Genomic DNA, 20,688 nt, shown 5'->3' with positions numbered 1-20,688 from the left:
AAAACGTCCAGGAATATAAAAATGTTTCGCTGCTGAGCAGATGAATTTAATTTCTGATGATTGACCAGATCTGCAGGTCAGGATGACATGAACTGTCTAACATGTTTTTTCTTTATCATGTTTCTGTCGCCTGCAGGCGTTGATGTGAACAAAGAGGGAGGATGTAATGAGGTGATGTAAAAGCTGGTTTTATCTTAGTTCGTGTCCCGGTTGCCATGGTTTTTTTTTTTTTTTTTAAAGCAGCAGTTTGTTAGAAAAATGAAATCAGGCCTGATTTCCTTTCTGCCAGACGTTCTGGCACACACTGAACTGAAACTCTGCACCAATCAGATCCCTCCTGTGTGTGTGTGTGTGTGTTTTCCCATGTTCCCCGGCAGCGTGGTGTGTTGGGATCGATGTGGGATCGATGTGGCAGCTGCTGCACCAGCGCGGCTCGATCACAACACAACGAGCGGCTAGTTAAAGTTAAACGCAGCTTCTGAGGGGAAACCTGCCCACTGTCCGCTCCGCGCGCAACCTGATTGGTTTAATGTCGTATGAAAGACAAACGGCCTTTTCTGAGCCGCGCAGTGCCGGTTTACACCAGCAGAATAAAGATTTTTCTAACACACGGCGATGCTGAGAGAGCAGCAGCAGCAGCTGGACGGATTTGTTGGAGTTAATCTGGGAAAATATGGGAAGCCAGAATCCTAATTTATCCCAGGGAAGCTGATGATTAATGCTCTCTGAAGCTCCCCTGGCTCACGCTGCTGTTTTCTAGCCGCCATCTTGAAACAATCGAAACATTTCTGGTAACTGACCAGAAACAGGAAAATGATTTTCTGATTCATTATGTGGTGAATAACTTCCTGTTGCATGCATATTCACGCCAAGGTAAGAATGTAGAAACACAAAATAAGAATAAGTTTGGACACTAAAGTCAAATTTACAGCATATGAAAATGATGCTGTATAGTTATTAAAAAAAACTGATCATTTGTGTATTTGTTACAGAAGGCAATTAGTGCCACTGGGGAAAAAAAGAGTAAATATACTGACTATCATTCCTTCAACTTTTGGTATAAAAGATGAAATTCTGAGGAAAAAATGTAAAATTTTGAGATAATTTTTGTTCCCAGTGGCTCCAATGCTCTGCAGTTATTAAAAATATAGATAGAAAAAAAAAGGCAATTTTATTTGTGTGGCACATTTTCAGCAACAAGATAATTAAAAATGTTTCACATGGTTAGAAGTAAAATAAAACATAACATTTCAGTGGCTAAGTGCAGAAAACATGTTGATTTATCAGTTATTTTGAGTCAAAGGCGACTTGATTTACAGGAACTCAGTGTTTCAGCTGTTTTTCAGTTTTCTGGAAGTTTGTTCCAGATTTGTGGAGCATAGAATCTGAATGCTGTTTCTCTGTCTGGTTCTGGGGATGCAGACCAGACTAACAACTTACAAACTAACAGAAATATTTTATAGTGTATTCTCTGACTTTTTAGTCAGACCTGTGAAGAGGCTGTTGCAGAAATTAATGCGACTAAAGATAAAAACATGGGTGAGTTTCTCTAGATCTTTCTGTGACGTTGGTCCCTAATGGTGAACATGTTTGTCAGCTGATGGAAGGCCGACTTTGTAACGTCTTTATGTGGCTCTGAAGGTTCAGGTTCTGACCTGATCTTTGGTTTCCAGCTGTTTTACCTGAAGCTCTGCAGCCCAGGCATTAATTAGTTCTAAGAATCTGATCATTGATTGGATGGTTCATGATCCAATCGATGATCAGAACACTTTTCAGCCTCAACGAAATAATATTTATGTAGAAGAAAATAAATTTAGCTGAAATATCTCATTTCCTCTAAACGTTTCCATTTGTAAACCTGTGAAATTCATCATTTGTTCATAATCTTGGTTATTAAAATTATTCCAGTTCTCAAAACAGAAAACATTTATTGATTTGTTGCTATAGAAACGGGATCCTTCTGTATTTTACTGGAACTGTTGGAAAATCCAGTTTTAAATCTTAATTTTTCTGGAGAACTTCCTGTGTGTTCTGGGACTGCAGTGCTGAGACGTGTGTTAGCTTCAGGATTAGCTTGATGCAGCTAACGCTAACCCTCTGTGAGATTAGCTTAATATGTGGAGCTCCGCTAAACCCCAGACTGAGTTTAAATACTTGTGAGGCTGATGGAGGAGAATGAAAGAGTTAAACCAGTTTAGTTCTGCTCAGTTCTTCTCCCTGTAGCTGAGCAGGAACCTTTACTTTAATTCAGTTTGGAGCATTCTGGCTCCAGGTGGTTTTGAATTTAGTGATTTAAAGAAAATGCTCCTCTGAAGACATTTAAAAAGCCAGCAGTTGCTTTTAAGCAGCACTTGGTGACAGTAAGGAGAAAAACCTCAGTTACATCACAGATTAAAGCTGTGGTTGAGAATAATTAATAATTAAAGCAACAAGTTAATGAATGGGATTCTACTGCATTAATTTTGATTAATTACATAGATTTTAAGGTATTAAAAATGAACTCGGTCACATTTTTAGTTTTTACACACTAAACGGGGAACCTTGTTGTGTTTCTGCCCATAAAACTGATGTTAATGAGAGACTGTAGAGATGGAATATAGAACCGTTTACTCTCTGCTCGAAACGGTTTGGGAAAGATTTACTGACTCTCTGGAGATTTTGTTCCAGATATAAATACTTCTATCAGTTTCTCCTTTAAACTCCTCGGTGTTTAGGCATCAAGCTGGAGAACCAGAGATGATCAGAGACGATAAATGTGATTTAAAGTGCATTAAGACGACCTATTTTATAAAATTCCTACTTTGAACACTCGGTGGATGGTGATGATTTTAGGACAGGTCAAAGTTCATGTTCTCCTCCAGACTGGAGGAACTCCAGGGATGAAGAGCGGTTTAAAACTTTCGCCCAGCAGCAGCAGCAGCGCCGCGTTGGCAGGAAGAACACGACGGTCCCGGAGTCTTCCTGGCCGGATCGTCAGACTAATTTCCCAGAAATTTCTCCCACACGCTAAACGATGTCCATAACTGCGCTTGGTTAGGCAGAATTGATCCTGCCTGAAATTGGCCATGAAATGAAACTTAATTCAATTCCTCACAGCATCCTCATCCTCACCTTCATCCTCCGGCCTGAGAAGAAGGGGATCGGAGCAGGAAGTGGCGGTGGCTCCGCCCCCTGCAGCCGCAGCGTTCCTCAGGGAGAAATCCTCTAAAGTTTGTTCCTTTCTGCTCCGCCGGGCTGAGAGGAGGAAGAGAACAAACGTCTTTACACAATTTGATCAGAGTTTAAATCCGCTTCCAGTTTTCTCTCCAGATCCGCTGCAGGTTTTTCTGTTTAAATGGATTTTCCTGAAGTGAAATCTGAAAAGTGTGGCCTGCATTTTTGGGTTGTTTCAGCTCAGACTGACTACAGGATGAACATTCTCATTAGAGACTCGTCTAATCTCAGAGATTCTCTGTTGGATTCAAGTCTGGACTTTAACTAGGCCATTCTGATATGAATGTCTATGACTGTATGTTCAAAGACTTGCAAAAAACAAGGCCTAGTCAAAGTCCCGTACACAGAGAATCTGTGGTACGGACCAGAAACGGAAAGAAGTGGAACTGAAACGGGAAAACCTTCTTCATGTTCGTCTTTTCTAACAAACCTGTGGAAGAAAAACGGTCCAGAGAAGAAGAGGAGTGAAAAAGATGAGTGGAAATGAGGGAAAAGGATGAGGAGGACTGGGAAGAAAATGTGTAAAATAAATAAAAATGAATGGATTGTCAAAGGGAAGAGGAGGAGGAGGAGGGAACGAGTGAAGACAGGCGAAGGTGAAAAAAGAAGTAAATCCTCAACGGAGGTGAAGAAGAAAAAACCTGATGAGAAAGAAGAGAAGAGGAGTCGGAGTGATGAAGAGGAGGGATTACACTCAAACGATGGAGTGCATGAAGACGAAGGGAAGGAAATCTGAAAATGAGAAGGAGGGAGGAGGGAAGGATAAACGGATGCAGAGAAGCAAATTGAAAGGAGCTGTGGAGAGGTGAGGAAGAGGAGGAGGAGGAAGAGACGAATAATAAACAGAGAGGCAGGCGGAGGGAGAGAATAATGGAGGGAGCCTGAGAGGGACGAGATAAAGAGAGGATCTATTAGAGAGGAGGAGGATGAGCCTGACACACACACACACACATGATGTGACATCCTGCTGCCACGGTAACGCCTGTTCTAACAATAATCCTGATTGACTGGCAAACACACACACACACACACATTCATGAAGTGATACTCTGCTTAATCTGAACGCGAGTGGAGAAGTGGATATGACATCACTTCCTGCCGAGATCGAATGAACGCACTTGTTCACAATCAGAGATGTGAAGAAGCTGCTGAGTCAGCGCTGTGTTATCACACACACACACACACACACACACACACAGTGGACACACTGATCGCTTTAAGCAACATATCAAATTGCGATTGGGAGCCGTCACATTGAAACGACCGCGGCGGCGCGATGCGATGCGGCGCTGCTGCTGATTCGTCAGCTTCACAGAAATCTGGGACTGGATCTGGAGTTCAGTCAGATTCTGTTTGATTCACTGAAGGTCACGACGCTCCGTCACTCAGCTGTTCTAAACTGGAACCATCAGAGAGACTGGCTCTGAACTGGAAACCAGTTGAAACCTGTTCTAACTGGAGATGCACCAACCAGTCAGAGGTTTTGTGAATCACCGTCGCCTGAGCTAATCCTGCACAGATACTTTACACCTTCCTGTTTCCTGTGACGGATTTGGATTAAAACTGGTAGTTGATCTGGTTGCTCTGCGCTTGTTACAGTCTAATGAACATCTGCAGATTGTTTTCTTTTCTCAGCAGGAAAAGATGGAATTTAAATAGATTAGCACAACTTTGCATCTTGTTTGGTTTTCTGTGTTCTGCTCCCGTTGTCTTTAGAGACGGACTCATTTGGACCCAACAAGCTTTTTACCCAGTGGTCAGTCCAGCGGCGTCGACCCGCGTGCAGTTCTCCACTTTGTGTGTGCTGTTACGGGCACTGACGGTCTGACGGAACAACCCCATTGCTTCCCCGCTGTCCATCCAGTTACATCTGCTGCTCTTCTGAGCTTTGCACTACGACCAAAGGAAGGTTAAAGACAGAGTTTACACATCAACAGGATCCAGTAGTTCATCTCCAAAACCTTGAGAACCCAAAGAAACGATCGCCTGCTAACCTGCAGCTGTTGAGGTCGGCTGCTGACTTCAGGTGGATGGACGCAAACACCAAACCAGTTTCATCTTCAAACTAAAACATACTCAAACTCCGTTTATAGACTTTCAGAAATAAACCTCTATTCCATATTTCATGGCTTGATTCCGCTGCTAAATGTCTTTAATGGAACATAAATTGAGTTTTAACCGGAGGGGATTGTAAAGCAACAGCAGTAAGTTACTGGAACAATAAACCAGGATAATTAACGGATATTAAATCTTATAGTTCTCTAAAAATCTGCAGCATTTGCTGTTTACCAATTAAAAGTTCTGTCGGCATTTAGAGCAACAACTTTCACTGATTTATTCTGGAGGCAGGGAGAATGTTCTGCTAAGCTGAAACTTTAAAAACATGTAGGAATAAATAACTGGTATTTCTAACAGGCTTTAGCTTTAAAATGGGCGTCCTGGCAGCAGAAAGGCGGTGAGCGAGATGAAGACGGTCAAAGGAGGGACCAATTAAAACGAGGATGACTAAAAACTGTCAGCGTGCCGGTGCAGGGCCAACTGCCAGATTCATCCGAGTGGTTCCGAGAGAGCAGATTTCCATCCCTGGAACTATAATTAATGTTGCACCAGGAGACAACGGAATAATCTTCCAAATTAGCGCCCATTTATTCGGAGGAAAATTACCCACGAGGTGCAAAAACTAATTAATGCATCTGAGTTTCTTTGTGGAAGGAAATGAGGATCTGACTGAACTTTAACTGCAGTGTGAAACTGCAGCAGGAATCTGCATCGTAACGCCGCATGTTGGAGTTTAGCTGCAGCGGCAGAGCGGCGTCCTGCTGGGACGAAACCAGCAAACCGACTGCTGAAGATGAAGACGAGCAGCAACATGCAGCCTGAATGATGAAGAGCACCGGGGTCAGGAGGTCACCTTCCCCGTTTCACTGCAAGGCAGCTGCAACAATCTGGATATCATGAAAAAGTGCAACATTTCAGGACATTAAGCTCTATACTATAGATCTATGACAGGTAGAGTGAAATATTTCAGGCTTTAATTCAGTTGATCCTCAGAATGAAAACCCATCAGAACTTCACATCAGATCAATAAAAATGTGAACGTTTTGATCGCACATGTTGGTCTGGAAAACTTCTCTGCTTCCTTCCACTCAACTTTCTATGAGTATCTTTGATGCATCACTTTGTGAACAGCCAGACTCTTTAGGACGTTTTATGACTGCGTCAGGCTGAGGGTGACCTCTGACCCAGACAGACGGTCACTCAGGAAACCCTTCCAGGTGTTTTAATCAGCAGATTTAACGTTTTCATCGTATTCTGATGATCTAAGATTTTGGGTTTTCATTCTGTGAGGCAGAACTGATGACCTGAAATGAAAGTTGAAACCTTTCACTGTGTGATGGATCTACACACTGGCTTTTATTTTCTGAGATTGGTGATGTGTTGATGAAGCTGCTGGCTCCTCATTCATCAACACAGACGCTTAATTATAACTTTAAAAAAGCACAGAAAGCTGGTGCGTCGCTCGTCTTTCTGCTTCTTAAAGCCGGATCTCCTGGTTTGGTGGTTGGAATCGCAGAATGAGGCTCCGTATCGCCGCGCTCTTCACCGTGAGCTGCACTTTAAAGCTGCTGTAATAGCAGCCATTTTCTCTTACAGGGAAATATTTACCATAAGTGCACTTCAGCTGGATTGTTGCTGCTCGACGACTCCTGGAGAACACGAAGGCCTGGAAGGAGCAAGTGAAGGTGAACATTCACAGTCGCTGATTTTTCGAGGAGATTCTGCTTCAACACCACAGAAAGGGGGGAAAAAAAAAAAAACTTTCTGGAAAAACTCGAGCAAACTGTCAAATCAGAAATGAACAAACAAACAAAGTAAATCTGGTGAAAGAGAGAGAGAGTCATGATACCCAACAGCGTCAAACTGCTGGAGGAGCAGAACTGGTTGGGCCATTGATTCATTGAAGGAGCTATGATGCGTATCCATGGCAACAAGGTGTTTTTCTAGCTCGGAGGAGCTTATTGGACTCTCAAAAGCCCAAATAATACCTGACCTTTGACCCCAGAGGAGTTGAGAAGAAGGAAACGGTCCATCTCACCAAATCATCTCCAGAAATCAAATGTCCTGCTTGTGTTTTTTTAGTTTTTATAGTCGGGACGTTCCTGAGTTGTGAAGTGACTCTGCAGAGTGGGTTCCCACTCAGAGGGGGAGCCCTCCAGTGGGACTGTGGGGGTCTGTGGAACCGTCCTGCAGCGTGTGGGTCCAGAGACACTCGGGGACGGTTGGTGTTGAGAAGCTGCCTCAGCTGGCGGCCATGTTGGGCTGACTGCTCTCTGACAGCCGCGCTGCAGAGTGGAGAGGTCAGTATTGATCCACATCCACTCATCCAGCACTGGATTACTGCTGCAGCTGGGGGGAGAGTCACAGAGGAAGGGGGCTGCTGCTGCTGCTGCTGCTGCTGCTGCAGCTGGGGGGAGAGTCGCAGAGGAAGGGGGCTGATGCTGCTGCAGCTGTTGCTGCTGCTTATGCTGCTGCAGCTGCTGCTGCTGTTGCTGCAGCTGCTGCTGCTGCTGCTGCTGCTGCTGCAGCTGCTGCTGCTGTTGCTGCTGCAGCTGCAGCTGGGGGGAGAGTCACAGAGGAAGGGGGCTGCTGCTGCTTATGCTGCTGCAGCTGCTGCTGCAGCTGCTGCTGCAGCTGGGGGGAGAGTCACAGAGGAAGTGGGCTGCTGCTGCAGCTGCTGCTGCTGCTGGGGGGAGAGTCACAGAGGAATGGTGCTGCTGCTGATGCTGCTGCTGCAGCTGCTGGGGATGATGAGGTAGATCTGTTTGACCAATCAGCTCCATTCAACTCTGGTCTCCTCATAAAGCGTCTCGTCCATCATGAAGTCCGATCCGTCCTCGTTGACCACGATTCTCCTCGTTAGGGAAACGGATTCAGTCACAAGGAAAAGTGTGACGTGTGACATGGTGGAATCCTCCCAACACGTTCCCAACGTTTAGCTGGACGGTTAACTGTCCCAAAGGTTATCGCGATGCACAATAATATCGTTGTTTTGAAACTATTTTCTGGCGATGTAACGGCGATGGCATGTTAACACATTCTCAAAGATCGATAAACTTTAAATTCCAACAAACATTTAATACTGGAACTGGAAGACATTTTAAATATCTAAACAATATATAAAATGGAAGAAAAGGGCTAGATGAGACCAAAACACCAGACTAAAACTTTTATCATCTAGAAAAGAAAAACAATTATTGGTCTTATTTAGTTTTATCTGGTGATTAATTAATTTATTGTTTATTTACAGTTTTCTCTCACCTCTTATATTATTACTTTTTGTCACATCAGAGTTGAAATCATTAAACTTCAGCGTTTTGTTGGCTTCTGTTGCTGCAGAGTTGATCTTTGCTGCATTATCAGGTTGAAAGTTTCTGGATGTGATGCTGTAAATGTCGCAGCAGATCCACAGTGGGCCGTCGGGCTGGACTGCTGCTGCTCTGCAGAGGTCATGCAGAGGTCATGCACACCACGCATCGCCAGCACGATGCGTCCCACCGAGTCCAACTGGACGGAGCTGCTGGTCACCTGGCTTTAAACTCATCAGGCTCATTCATGACAAGCAGCTAATCCAGCATGAGGAAACTTAACTAAGCAGTAAAAACACCTCTGATTGGTTAATTCCAGGCTTTGATTTCATGAGCTGTGGCTCAGACATTAAATGTCACGACTAGCAGAGTGAGGATGAGTTTAAACCGGATTACTAGTCGGCTAATGAACCGAAGCACAAGTTTATTAAAGACCAACATTTTGGTGAGTTTATTTTTTACTGATTTATGTAGAATTACATTTTTAAAAATGTGAGGTGTTTTTGTCCAAGTCAACTTTTACCTTCATTATTTTGGTTTTTATTTTTAATTAAACAGTTAAGAGACGAAACCTTGATGGTAATAAAGTGTCAGCAGCTTTTGGGTCAATTTTCTTCTTTTCAGTTGATAAAACTTTAAATAATTATTGACCTAAACAAACTACTTTTTGTTTAGCTTCGTCTTATTTCAAGTGTAACTGGAAACTAGACCAAAAGTACTTGGTAAGATTTTGTGTTTTTACAGTGAAGACACTTTATGAAAGAATAGAGTAAAAAGTCAAAATGGCAGCAAATGATGTCAAATTGGAGAGTAGTAGGAGAAACGCTGAGTTATTCATGATCTTGTTTTTCTGTAACGGTGACAAAACACCGTCGGACATCCTCACAGGGTTTTGTTGGTTCTGTTTGCTCAGGTTTTCTGTAAGATGTTTCTCCCTGCTGGGGTCAAAGGTCACGGTCAGGTCGACAGAATGAAACCTGTTTGGATGTAGATGTGATGCAGAAAACCACTGAGCTGCAGATGGAGGAGCTGCTCTGTGTTTTTCCTCTGTGTTTGTCGGAAAAAGGCAAAACGTTTTTATTGTGGAGATGATTGCTGCTGGACCCGGCGGCGGCGGCCATGTTGACACAGACCTCCGTCTCTAACAGAGGAGGTCAGAGAGGCGACTGGATGAAAGCAGAAGAGATAAAATAAGGGAAAAAGGTGAAATCTGGCAGACGGAGTGTGAAGTTCTGTAATTTCCAGTAAAGGTCTGAGTTTTATTAAAGAAACTTCGGGTCGAGTCGCTGTGGGTTTGTGTTGATGGATTTTTCTCATCAGAATCGCGGGAAAATGTTTTTACTGCTGCTGACATTAATAAAGTCCAGAGCGGTGGAACCAACCGGAGGCTCGTTTGGATCAGAACCGCTCCGCTGCTGCAGCTGAATCTGTAGATTCTGGAGAACGTCCTGGAACCGTTTCAGTCCAGGACGAGTCGGACCTTCTGGCGCTGATGTTCTGTCTCCCTGTCCAGGTACCTGGCAGTGACCCAGTTCAGCCCCATCCACGCCCGGAAGGCCTTCCCCTGCTTCGACGAGCCCGTCTACAAGGCCACCTTCTCGCTGAGCCTCCGCCACGACCCGCAGTACACGTCTCTGTCCAACATGCCGGTGGACAGCAGCTGGCCGGACGAGGACGGCTGGGTGACCAACCGCTTCGCCCGGACGCCCCGCATGTCCACCTACTACCTGGCCTGGGCCGTCTGCAACTTCACCTACAGGGAGACGCAGACCAGCGGCGGCGTGGCGGTGAGTCTCAGCCTGTTCTGGGAGCGCCGTTCATTCGTTCGTTTGTTTGTTTGTTTGTTTGTTTGTTTGTTTGTTTGTTTGTTTGTTTGTTTGTTTGTTTGTTTGTTGGAAGTGGAACAAATGTCTGATGAAAGTGGCTGGAGAACGACTCCAGCCTGTTTTCTCTCGCATCCATCAGTCCGGATCTCTGGGGTTGGAACGGGAGATGAGAGCTGCAGTCATTACCATCACACAATAATTGACATAATTAAGCTCTGATTGGGGGAATAATGGCGTCATATCAGCAGCCGGCAGGAGAAAACAAGCGAGGACGAGTGAGTGACTGTGCAGATTCAGCTCTTTAAAGCTTTTAGATGTTGGATTTGGGCTTCAGAAACGAACATCTCTGGGATTTAATTTAAATAACGCCGAGTGTTTAAGTAGCAAATCATCGTAAATAATCTCAGATGTGTTTATTTTTCAACTTGTTTCGACTGAATATTTTTCATGTCTAAGTCACAAAAAGGAAAAACCACCAAGCTTGTCCAGTGTGAGCTGATTGGTGCGGACAGCATCTGTTTGTACAGCAGCAGCGTAAAATGAAACTTATGTTGTTTTTCCATCATTTCAGCTAAAAGTTTGTACAAAATAAACTTTAAAGTGACAAAGCTCAACTCCCCCTGCAAATTTAGAAAAATGACACTAAAGTGGGTGGAGCCAATGTAGTTGGGGGCGTGGCCAAGTAACTCATTAGCTCTTCCATATGGTGCGTTCACTGGTTGGTAAAATGTGAGACTTTTTAGTTCCCTGAAGGCTGATGATCATAACGTGAACTTCTGATGTAAATGATGAAAGCCGTGTGAATATTTCTGATCGGTGGTTTTGATGTTGGGATGAAATGAGACGTTGAATCGACGGATTATCAGCTGCAGCCACTTTACCTGCAGATATCAGTGGATCGTCTGCAGACGAGCCAATAAAACCAGCAGCTGCTCGTTATCTGAAGACGGTAATTAAGATGTGAACCGGCGATAATCTCCTGATCTCCTCGCTGCTGCTCCGGCTTCATTAGGCTGCTGGGACTCCATCCACCTTCACTCCTGTTGTTATTTTAAAGGTGACCAAAATGGATTCCTCCTCCTTTCTCAGGTGAATGTAGAGCAGAATCTTAAAAACGCTGCATCAGCGTCCAGCTGGGAGCCGCAGGAATAAACCAGGCGACGAACCTGTCTGTCCTCATAACAAGACATTTTTCTCATGTTGTAAATGAAATAATCTGCCAATGAAACTAGTATTTTTCAGCAAAATTAATGGATTATTTACTCAAAACAAGCTCCAAGCTTGTGGAAAAGTTACTTAGTTTTGTCTTATCTGAAGTAAAGTGAGAAATTTGCACTTGAAACCAGACAGAAATACTTGGTAGGATTTAGTGTTTTTGCAGTCGGAGCTTTAAGTCGACTGTTTGAGCCGATAGAGGATTTTGTATTAAATCAACAAACGATGCAACAGTCAGCTCCGAAACGAAGCTGCAGAAAATTCCCATCAACTATTGGGATATTTTAGGTAAATAATAACGGGAGCAGCGTCAGACGGGATCTGATCCCAGATAAGCTGAACTTTGGTCTCGGTTTGTTTTTGTTTCTGCTCTGGTTTTTATCGCCTCTGATGTGATTCTGATTTGAAAGTCAAATCGTTCCGCCGTCGCTGCTTCCACCTGATTTTCTCCTCATCCGTTTCCAAACGCTCCGAACTCAAACATGCACGTCGAGGCGTCGGACTTCCAACACAAGGACACAAAGCAGGCGCGACCTTGTTCGCCCCATCATCTCTATCAGTGTAATTACAGCTCATCCATCTCGTCTGCCAGGAACTCAAGGACGACGCTCCGACACGCGCAGCCTTTGTCTCCTTGTTACAGAATTATAATTTAGGAGGAATTTGGCTTTAATGGCACCTCGTATCTGGGTCGTTTATAACCATCAGCAGCCTCCAGCGCTCTGAGACGGAGGAAAACGCCAACAGATCCATCTTTATTTTTGCCCTTTTTCTATTTTTATACCAAACTGGGGGAACGTCGGCTGATGGGAAAACATGCTTCCCAAACGACCCCCGTGTTTCCAGTGGAGATCTGCGGGTTGAGGGCAGAGCACCCAGGAACCCCGGCCTCTTTGTTCCTGCGGTGTCTGGCTGCGCTGCGGGCCCAACACGCCTCTGAAGACACCAAAACATCCTCTGGGAGTTTGTTCAGCGCTCCGCTAGCTTCCTTTTCCATTTTTGCTTTTTACCCCTTTTAAGCCTGAGGCTGTTTTTGTTTTTTTTTTTTTTTAAGACATTTTCCACTTGAGAGAGAAAAAACACATCCCTCCATTCAGTCGGTAACGGCTCCATAACGGTGAGGCCAAAACGAACAACCGCGGCCTGAAAGACACTCCAGGGAATCTGAAACACAATCCTGTCGGCCCGGAAAAAATCCAACACACGACATGAAAACTGAAACCGACTCCGACTGAAGAGAAAATATCAGCCAAAAACGCTCACAGGCTGCCGGCTGATTGATTTATTCGCTTACTAAAGGTTACTAACACTGTTAGTCTTCTGGAAACCCGGCAGATGACGACGGTGTGGAACTGCAGTACATGAAAACAGCATTTTACAGCAAACCTGTATGGCATCACCAAACAATAATTGAGAGAGAAAAACCACTTTCCTCCACAGATCCTTTTCCCTTTGTGTCGATCCACAGATGATTGGCTGATTTTTATATTTTTTCCACATCCACAGTAAGCATGCTCTCTGTTATTTAAAACCTTTTGGCTGAAAAACCTTGGATATTTGAATCTGGAACAAGAACACAACACAGGACATTCCATCGCTGTGTTTGTGAGCATAAAGTGTTTCCATTTCATCCGTCCATTTTCTTCCCCTTATCCCGGGTCGGGTCGCAGGGGCAGCAGCTTCAGAAGGGAGGCCCAGACTTCCCTCCCCAGCCACTTCTTCCAGCTCCTCCAGGAACCCCAAGGCGTTTCCAGGCCATAGAGAGACATCGTCCCTCCAGGTGTCCTGGGTCGTCCCCTCCTCCCGGTGGGACCTGAACTCCTCACCAGGGAGGCGTCCAGGAGGCATCCTGACCAGATGCCCGAGCCTCAACTGGCTCCTCTCGACGTGGAGGAGCAGCGGCTCTACTCTGAGTCCCTCCTGGATGACCGAGCTTCTCTCTCTAAGGGAGAGCCCAGCCACCCTGCGGAGGAGGAAACCCATTTCGGCCGCTTGTACCCGTGATAAAGTGTTTCAGTTAAGAAAATGCATCGTATGTGGGTATTTAGGTTGTTTTATAAGTGAAATCAGGAATTCCTTCTGCAGGATACCAGCTGCATTTCTTTCTTTGTGTCTGCTGGAAATGACTAATTTAATGTCTTTCATCCACAAATGTAGCATTAGCTTACAGTGAGTTTGAGAATGTTAGATTTTCAAACGTCGTCTTTTAAACATTTATTTCTAATGACTTCCTCTTCCTACCTGGACGAATGGACATATAAATGGTAGAAACCTTCATGTGAGCAGAGTTTTGGATCATTTAGAAGGACGCCGTCATCAGCCGAGACCTGATGAACTCGTTTTAAACGCTGCAGCAGTGAGAACGTTTCCGCTTGATGTTGAGCAGCACATCAGATCTCATTCTTCACACAGAGAACTGCGAACACGTCGAACGGTTCGCCAGTCAAAACGATCAAAAAGCTCCGATTATCCAGCAGAGTGTTGAGAGAACGGATTCTCTCAGCCTCTTCCTGCTGCTTGCCTGTGATAATCCGTGAAGACATGGTCCCGTCAGCAGGACGCAAGGCCTGATGGGAGATTAGCAGGAAGCCGGGTTCCATTTAAAAACCCAGGATGTGTTCATTTTGTCAGGAGCTGAAAAGCATCCAGAAAGCAGCAGATGCAGATTGTTGTGTCTACAAACATCTGCTGGATGGGCTCTGTGTGTCTCGTATTAAGATCGCTGTTTTGGCCCGGAGGCAGCCGGGACGCTGCTGTCTGTTTGCGGAGCGGCTTCATCTGACAGGAACGTTAATCCTGCCATGCCTCCTCTTCCTCCTGCGACGCTCTGAGAGGAGGACAAATAAAACGTCAGCCGTCCCCATCCTGACCAATCAAACGGCTCTGTCTGTCACAAACGTTTCTCCGTCTGTCCGGCGTTAATAAACGCTCCAGTCGGCGCGTCGCGCTCAGAAACACTCAGCCTGGTTTTAATACGAGGCTCTGAGGGACGTCAGGCTCAAAACAGGCCAGCAGTAAATCAGTTAATCACGTGATAAAAGGAAACAAAGTCAATAACTTCCATTTACACGATTTATTGTTGGTCTCTTTTTTCCTCTTTCTACCAAAAACCAGATGATTAAAGTCTTCAGTCTGCTGTTTTCGTCTCGACTAGACTTTTTATTAAGTGTTTACAGATATTTCATAATCTCTTTTATTTGTTGTTTTATTTATTGTTGCGTATTTAAAATGTCTTCCAGTTCCAGTGTTAAATGTTCACTAGAATTTAAAGTTTATTGATCTTTATAATGTGTTCCTGCATTAATATACCATTGGAAATGGTATCAAAACAACAATATTATCGTTTATTGCAATAACATCTGGGACAATTTATCATCCAGTAAAATGTATTATCATGATTTTCATTCAGAAACCAACTTTGTCTTTTCCCAGGAATACAGTCTTTATTAAATTGACTTTTTGATTAGTTTTTAGAATGTTTGTTAGTTTTTTTTAGTTAAATATTTCATTTTTAGTGGTTATAGTAGTAATTTTAGTTTTTTTATACTTGGGTGAATTTTTAGAAATTGAATTACTATAAATATGTTTACATTGACTGGGTGATAAATACTCAACAGATATTATTTTCAAAAAACGTATTAAGTTATTGTTGACCAACCAAATACAAAAACAAAGGATATTATATCTGTAATTATGTTTTAGTTGGTTTTATAAAACCACAAGTTAATAGTTTCCCCCCATTTATTACTGCATTTATTTATTTCAGTTAAAGGAAATGTTTTCTCAGTTTCAGTTTTTATTTTTAGTTAATTTACAGCTAGCTGCTTAGCTCACATGCTAGGTAGCTAGCTCCAGTGCTAAAGCTAGCTAGCTGCTTTATGATAAGTATCTTTGCCACTGGCTCACTTCTGCTACCAACCCATAAAATGCATTTATTTCAGTTTCCTTTTGTAGATTTATTTTGTGATAACGGTTTTAAATTTCTTTCACAAAGGTCTCAAATTGGAGTTGGTGAAAGTATTTCTTATTGTGAAGGACTTGGCTGAATGTAGGGATGGACGACGCGGCTGAAAACCTTATCTCAATATATAAGCGCTTTATTATTGATTCGTTTTTTTTTTTAAATATCTAAAATATTACCAAACTTTTCCCGTTTTATCCAGTTTTCACGTCACGCTGCTGTTTTTTATTTTATTTTTCAGCATTTATGAGGCAAAACCCTAAACTGCTGCTGACAGTTACTGAACAGGTTGTTGCTAAGCAACCGAAGTTTGGGGGGACTTGAAACTGCTTCTTATGCAACAGTTTGTTGCTAGGCAACCAGAGAGTGATTGAGTTAGCTGATTCCACCAACTTAGCATAGCTAGCTGTTAGGGGTTGAGCAGCTAAACCCTTTAACCTACATTTCCCAGAATGCTGTGCAGTTCAATTAATATTCTATATATTGAATATCAAATATTCAATCAGTTGTAATATCTATTGATATTGATCATGTATATCATCGTCCAGCCCCGTCTGAATCCTGTGCAGTTTGTGTTTTTATTGCTACTAAATAGACTCTGTCGGCGATGAGCTGCAGTAATTTGAACTCTGAGGTCAAAGGTTAAACCGGATCTCCTGTGAGGTGACTGAAGCTCCTCTACACACCTGAACCGTTGTGCAAACAAGCTAACGAGACGGAAAACGATGATGGCGCTCTCGGCACATGTAGGCTGGTAATAACGTCTTTATGGTGAGAATAAAACTTGATCAGGCAGCAACAGGAATCGTTTCCATCTGCGGCGCAGCGACTCAGGCTGGGACTCTTCCAGCTTTCATCATCAGCTCTCCGTTGTTCTCCAACAGCTGCTTGTCTGCTTCCTTTATTGTGACGCGTCTCAGTGAGAATCGCTGTTCCTGTAATGAGGAGCTTCTCCTTCGGCGAGGATTAGAGAATCCAAACAAACGGAGGAGTGACCCGCTGCGCTGGCCTTGCTTCGCTAAACCCCGTTTAGCATTTGGCTCATTATTCCCACCAGCCAGCTGCGTGTTTATCAGCTGATCGCCATGGCAACATCGTTTTAACATTTTCGTCCAGGTTCAAACCTGAATCATGTTGGTGCTCTGCTGGAAAATACATGAAACCTGCAACACTGGAGGGAAAAACCTGATAAGTCGGGTTTATGGAATATGTCGACGTAAAGCGGAACATAATTATGAATTATTTAATTTGAAGAGTTTTAAAAATAAAACTGGATTTGTGCTGTGCGTTTGTAATTGAATCTTTTATGTTTTTGAAAACAGCCAAAGGTCAGATTGGATGGAGAACATCAGATTCTCAGTTGGTTTGACATCTAGACTTTGACTAGGCCGTTCCAGTGTCGCTTTTTTTGATTAATCTGATCTGAATCTCATCCGTCTGACTCGGTTTAGTTGCTACAGAAATATTTTAACCTCGTCTTCCTCTGTTTTGTATGGAAGCCCATTTCTGCCATAAAAGAAAAAAAATTAAAGCCCAAAATTTTAAGATTATAATTTAATTAGTCATAATGTTGACATTTAAATAACAATTATGTAATATAAAATTGTAATTTTGAGATTCAAAGTCACATGAGATTTAAAATCGCAGTTTAAGATAAAAAGTCAGGCTGTTTCTCTAAGGTGGTTTGATTCTGTGGAAGACGCATCATGATCACATTATGACTTATATTTTATATTAATGGTCCCTTTGTAAATGCAGGTTTTCTGTCTGTTCAAAAGTGTTACATTTTTTCTGTTTCTAGTGTCTTTGATTTATTGATTTTCAGTTTTATTTTTAAAAACCATGAGGGTTTATTAATCGGTAGATTAATAAATATCCTCCCCTTTATTGACTTATTCCCCTGAGTTCCCATAAAATCCCATAATGACAGAAAATGTCACATTAACATTCAGTAATGACAATAAAGGTCACATTAATGGACCATAAACTGCAGGTAAGGTCAGTATTTAATATAAAAACTGCTGCTTCTGTTGCTTTAATCAGACATTAAGGAGATTTTATCATAGTGAAAAATATTTTTAATGATTCAGAGTTTCATGTTTAAACCTTAAAAGTATGAAAAAAAATCCAACATTATCACCGTAAATGGCATTAATTAAACAGGAGTGGTTTGTATTAATTATTTACTTTGGATCTCATAACTTTGTCATAATTAAACATTGTCAGATCGTTCAGCTGCTGATGCTAACAACGTAGCGACGCTCGTTAAGTAGCTACCCCTGCAGACTAGTGGTCGCCTTCCTGTCCAAACAGCTGTCCGTCGGGAATGTCCCGGATCATCGGAATAAAGACGCTTCATTGGGTTTTAGTGTCAGTTGCCTGGAACACTACTTCCTGTCGGTGATGAACAAAATGGAAAATTAAGATAGAAAACATCTCCTAGATGCTCACTGTGAACAGTTTGCAGAACACAGTCATACAGAAACACAATGTTTCTGTTTTAAATGACAGAAACTGAGTTACAGTTGAACATAAAGTTATAAACCACATAAACTTTTGCCTTTTAAGATGAAAAGATCCAGTTATCTGTAAAAGTGTTCAACCCAGAACTCCTTGAGCTTCAGTTTTAGATTCACCTGATTCAAATTCTGCAACAAATTGTCATTTAAGCAGCTTTTTCTATCAATTACTAATCAGTTAATCTGAAAGATAATCACCAGATTAGCCTTACTGAAATGACAAATCGAGCAGAAAGAGCTGAACTTCTCTGATGTTATAAATATTTTTTAGCTGCATTTCCTACAAACGAAGAAGCGTTCACTAAAGGAATGCTGCTGTTGCATTTTATGATTTTAAAAATGGAATCTAATCGTTTATTTGCATCTTTGACTTTATTCTTAACGTAAAACCGGCTTTTTAAAACATCTGATTAGTCGATTATTAAAATACCAGCCTTTCATCTGTCAATAAAAACGAACTGTAGTCTTGGTGAAACGTCCGTTTTGTCTGTTGGTTGGACTGAAACCATCCAGAACTTTTCTGGTTCTGCTCCCTCTGAAGTGGACACAGACGTTTCGTCTTGATTTGTCTTCCTGGGGTGGCGACCCGTGCGGCGCCGCCCGCCCGCTGTCCTGTCGTCTGATTGGACCTATCTGTGGCGCGGCGGTGACGGGTCATCGGCGCCGCTGGTTCCGTTGGCCGTCTGAGGCCCGTTGATCCCGGAGTCAAGGACCAGAACCGGCCGAGGCGCCGTCAGCATCGCTACCAGTTGTTAAACCATCCATCAAATTACCGTGGCAACCGAGCGTCCATCACCCCATCCATCATCCAAGGGCAACAGACGGAGCGCCGGGAGGGAAGTCACGGACGAGCAAAGAGATAACGAGAGAGAGAGAGGATCCGCCGTCTGATTGGAGGAGAGAATCCTGACTGATGCTTCAGACTTTTCAAACGCCAAGCGAGTGAATCCGACTTTAACTGTGACGCTGGCGCCATAAGTTATAGAGAGCAGCTTCTGATTGGTCCACAGCTCCGGTTCTCCTCAGAAACCCGGACGGTTCTGGATCCTTCGCTTCACAATCCGCCGTGTCGATTTGGAGAAGTTCAAGGTGCAGTTTGAGAGTTTTGTCAACTTGGCCAGTTGCCACAGAAACCGTTTGGGTGTCCAGGAGGGAGCGTGAAGGTTTTCCTTTCTCTGCTGCTGAGAGGAGCTTGTTGCTGTGCAGGAGGTCGGGTCCATTTTCTAAAAAACAAACAGAACCGAGCTTTTACCGACCGTTTTTCATGTGTCTGTTTGCACATGAGGCAGGAAGAGCAGCTTCCTGCTTCTGTCCTCACTTCAAATTAGACAAAATTGGTGGAAAAAGTTTGTATTGCAAAAATGTTTTATTTGTGCCGCTATCATTTTAAAAATAAAAGTTTCCAGAGGTCACTCTGCCTGTCCACATTTACAAAATCAAATTAAATATGATGGCAATCAATTGTCCTGGCTTGGATTATAGATCCACCCTTTTCACTTCCATCGCCGATATCTTAGTATGAGATTAAATTTCTGTCAAAATTAATGAACTGTGATTAATAGATTAAAAGCACCACTTTCTTTTAATTAAAGGGGCAGTATCATATAAAATCAACTTTTTTGATATTTAAACTGTTTTGTGTTTTTCTCTCATTATTCATTAATTTTTTTAATGCATGTTTAAGAAATCCTTTAATCTCCATGGCAACCAGACTACTGTGCAAATGCGTGGGTGGGCCTAGCCCCGCCTTCAAGCTGTAGCTCCTCCCCGCTCAGCTCCTTCAGACTAGCCAGCAGCAAATAGCAAACACCTGGTGGAACTTGAGCTCGTTATTGGAGCTGCTGCTCAGGGGTAAAAACGTAGTTAAAGGGTTAATAGAGGAGCCATGTTGTGATGACTTCCTGGAGGCGGAGCTTCAGGAAGAGCAGGAGTTTTTAAAGAGAGAGGCGCAATTTCAAGGCATTAAAATTGTTCAATTCTTTTACAGTCATATGATACAAACAGCATTTATGACACCTGAAGGTAACATTGACACTTGATTGTTCTGTAAAACACGCAAGGCCTTCATTTTAGATACCCGAATTTAAGAGTTTTTAGTTTTTTCCGGATGAGCGGACGCCGTGTTTCAGTCGGGAAGCTCCTCCTCACAGCTGACGGATGTGACTGACGAGTCTTCCTGCTGCTCACCTGGATATAATTTAAAGTTTCAGCTCCAGCAGAGCTGCGTGTTTTCGTCTCTCTGGCGGAATCCACGAAGAAGCGGCTGCCTGTCTCCACCGCCGCTTCAGTTTCAGCGAATTTCAGCCTGAAGGGAGCAAAACTCTGAAGCCTGCTGGAAAATGCGACGCATTTGGGATCTCAGCGGGGAGAACACGACCGCGGGCATTTAAGGAATCCTCAGGAGACTCTTCTGAATTCAGCAGCTCCCCGGCGGCCGGCCCACATTTCAATAAATCCTCTCACTCTGAGCCGATATTCAGTCAGCTGGCTGCAGCCGGATGAGGAGACGGGAGCTGCATTTTTATTCAACAATCACCCCAGAGCTGGAGCCAACCGGGCCGGGACTCTGGTTCTGTTGCACCTCTGTG

The 20,688-nt window shown here is 43.3% G+C and overlaps 1 protein-coding gene across 2 annotated transcripts in view; it reads left to right on the top strand.

Moving 5' to 3' along the window:
- Nucleotides 1–20,688, top strand: part of LOC103459315 (thyrotropin-releasing hormone-degrading ectoenzyme) — a 174,294-nt gene that overhangs the window by 27,792 nt on the left and 125,814 nt on the right. For both annotated transcript variants that reach the window (XM_008400786.3, XM_081603849.1), the window contains one exon: nucleotides 10,093–10,366. In XM_008400786.3, the coding sequence (XP_008399008.2) occupies nucleotides 10,093–10,366 (274 nt within the window). The remainder of the gene's footprint in view (nucleotides 1–10,092; nucleotides 10,367–20,688) is intronic.

Source organism: Poecilia reticulata, chromosome 23 (assembly GCF_904066995.2).
Source record: "Poecilia reticulata chromosome 23, P_reticulata-male-v2, whole genome shotgun sequence".
NCBI classification, from domain to species: Eukaryota; Metazoa; Chordata; class Actinopteri; order Cyprinodontiformes; family Poeciliidae; genus Poecilia; species Poecilia reticulata.
Note: the sequence above shows the minus strand (reverse complement) of the source record. Positions and strands in the feature narration are given on the sequence as shown.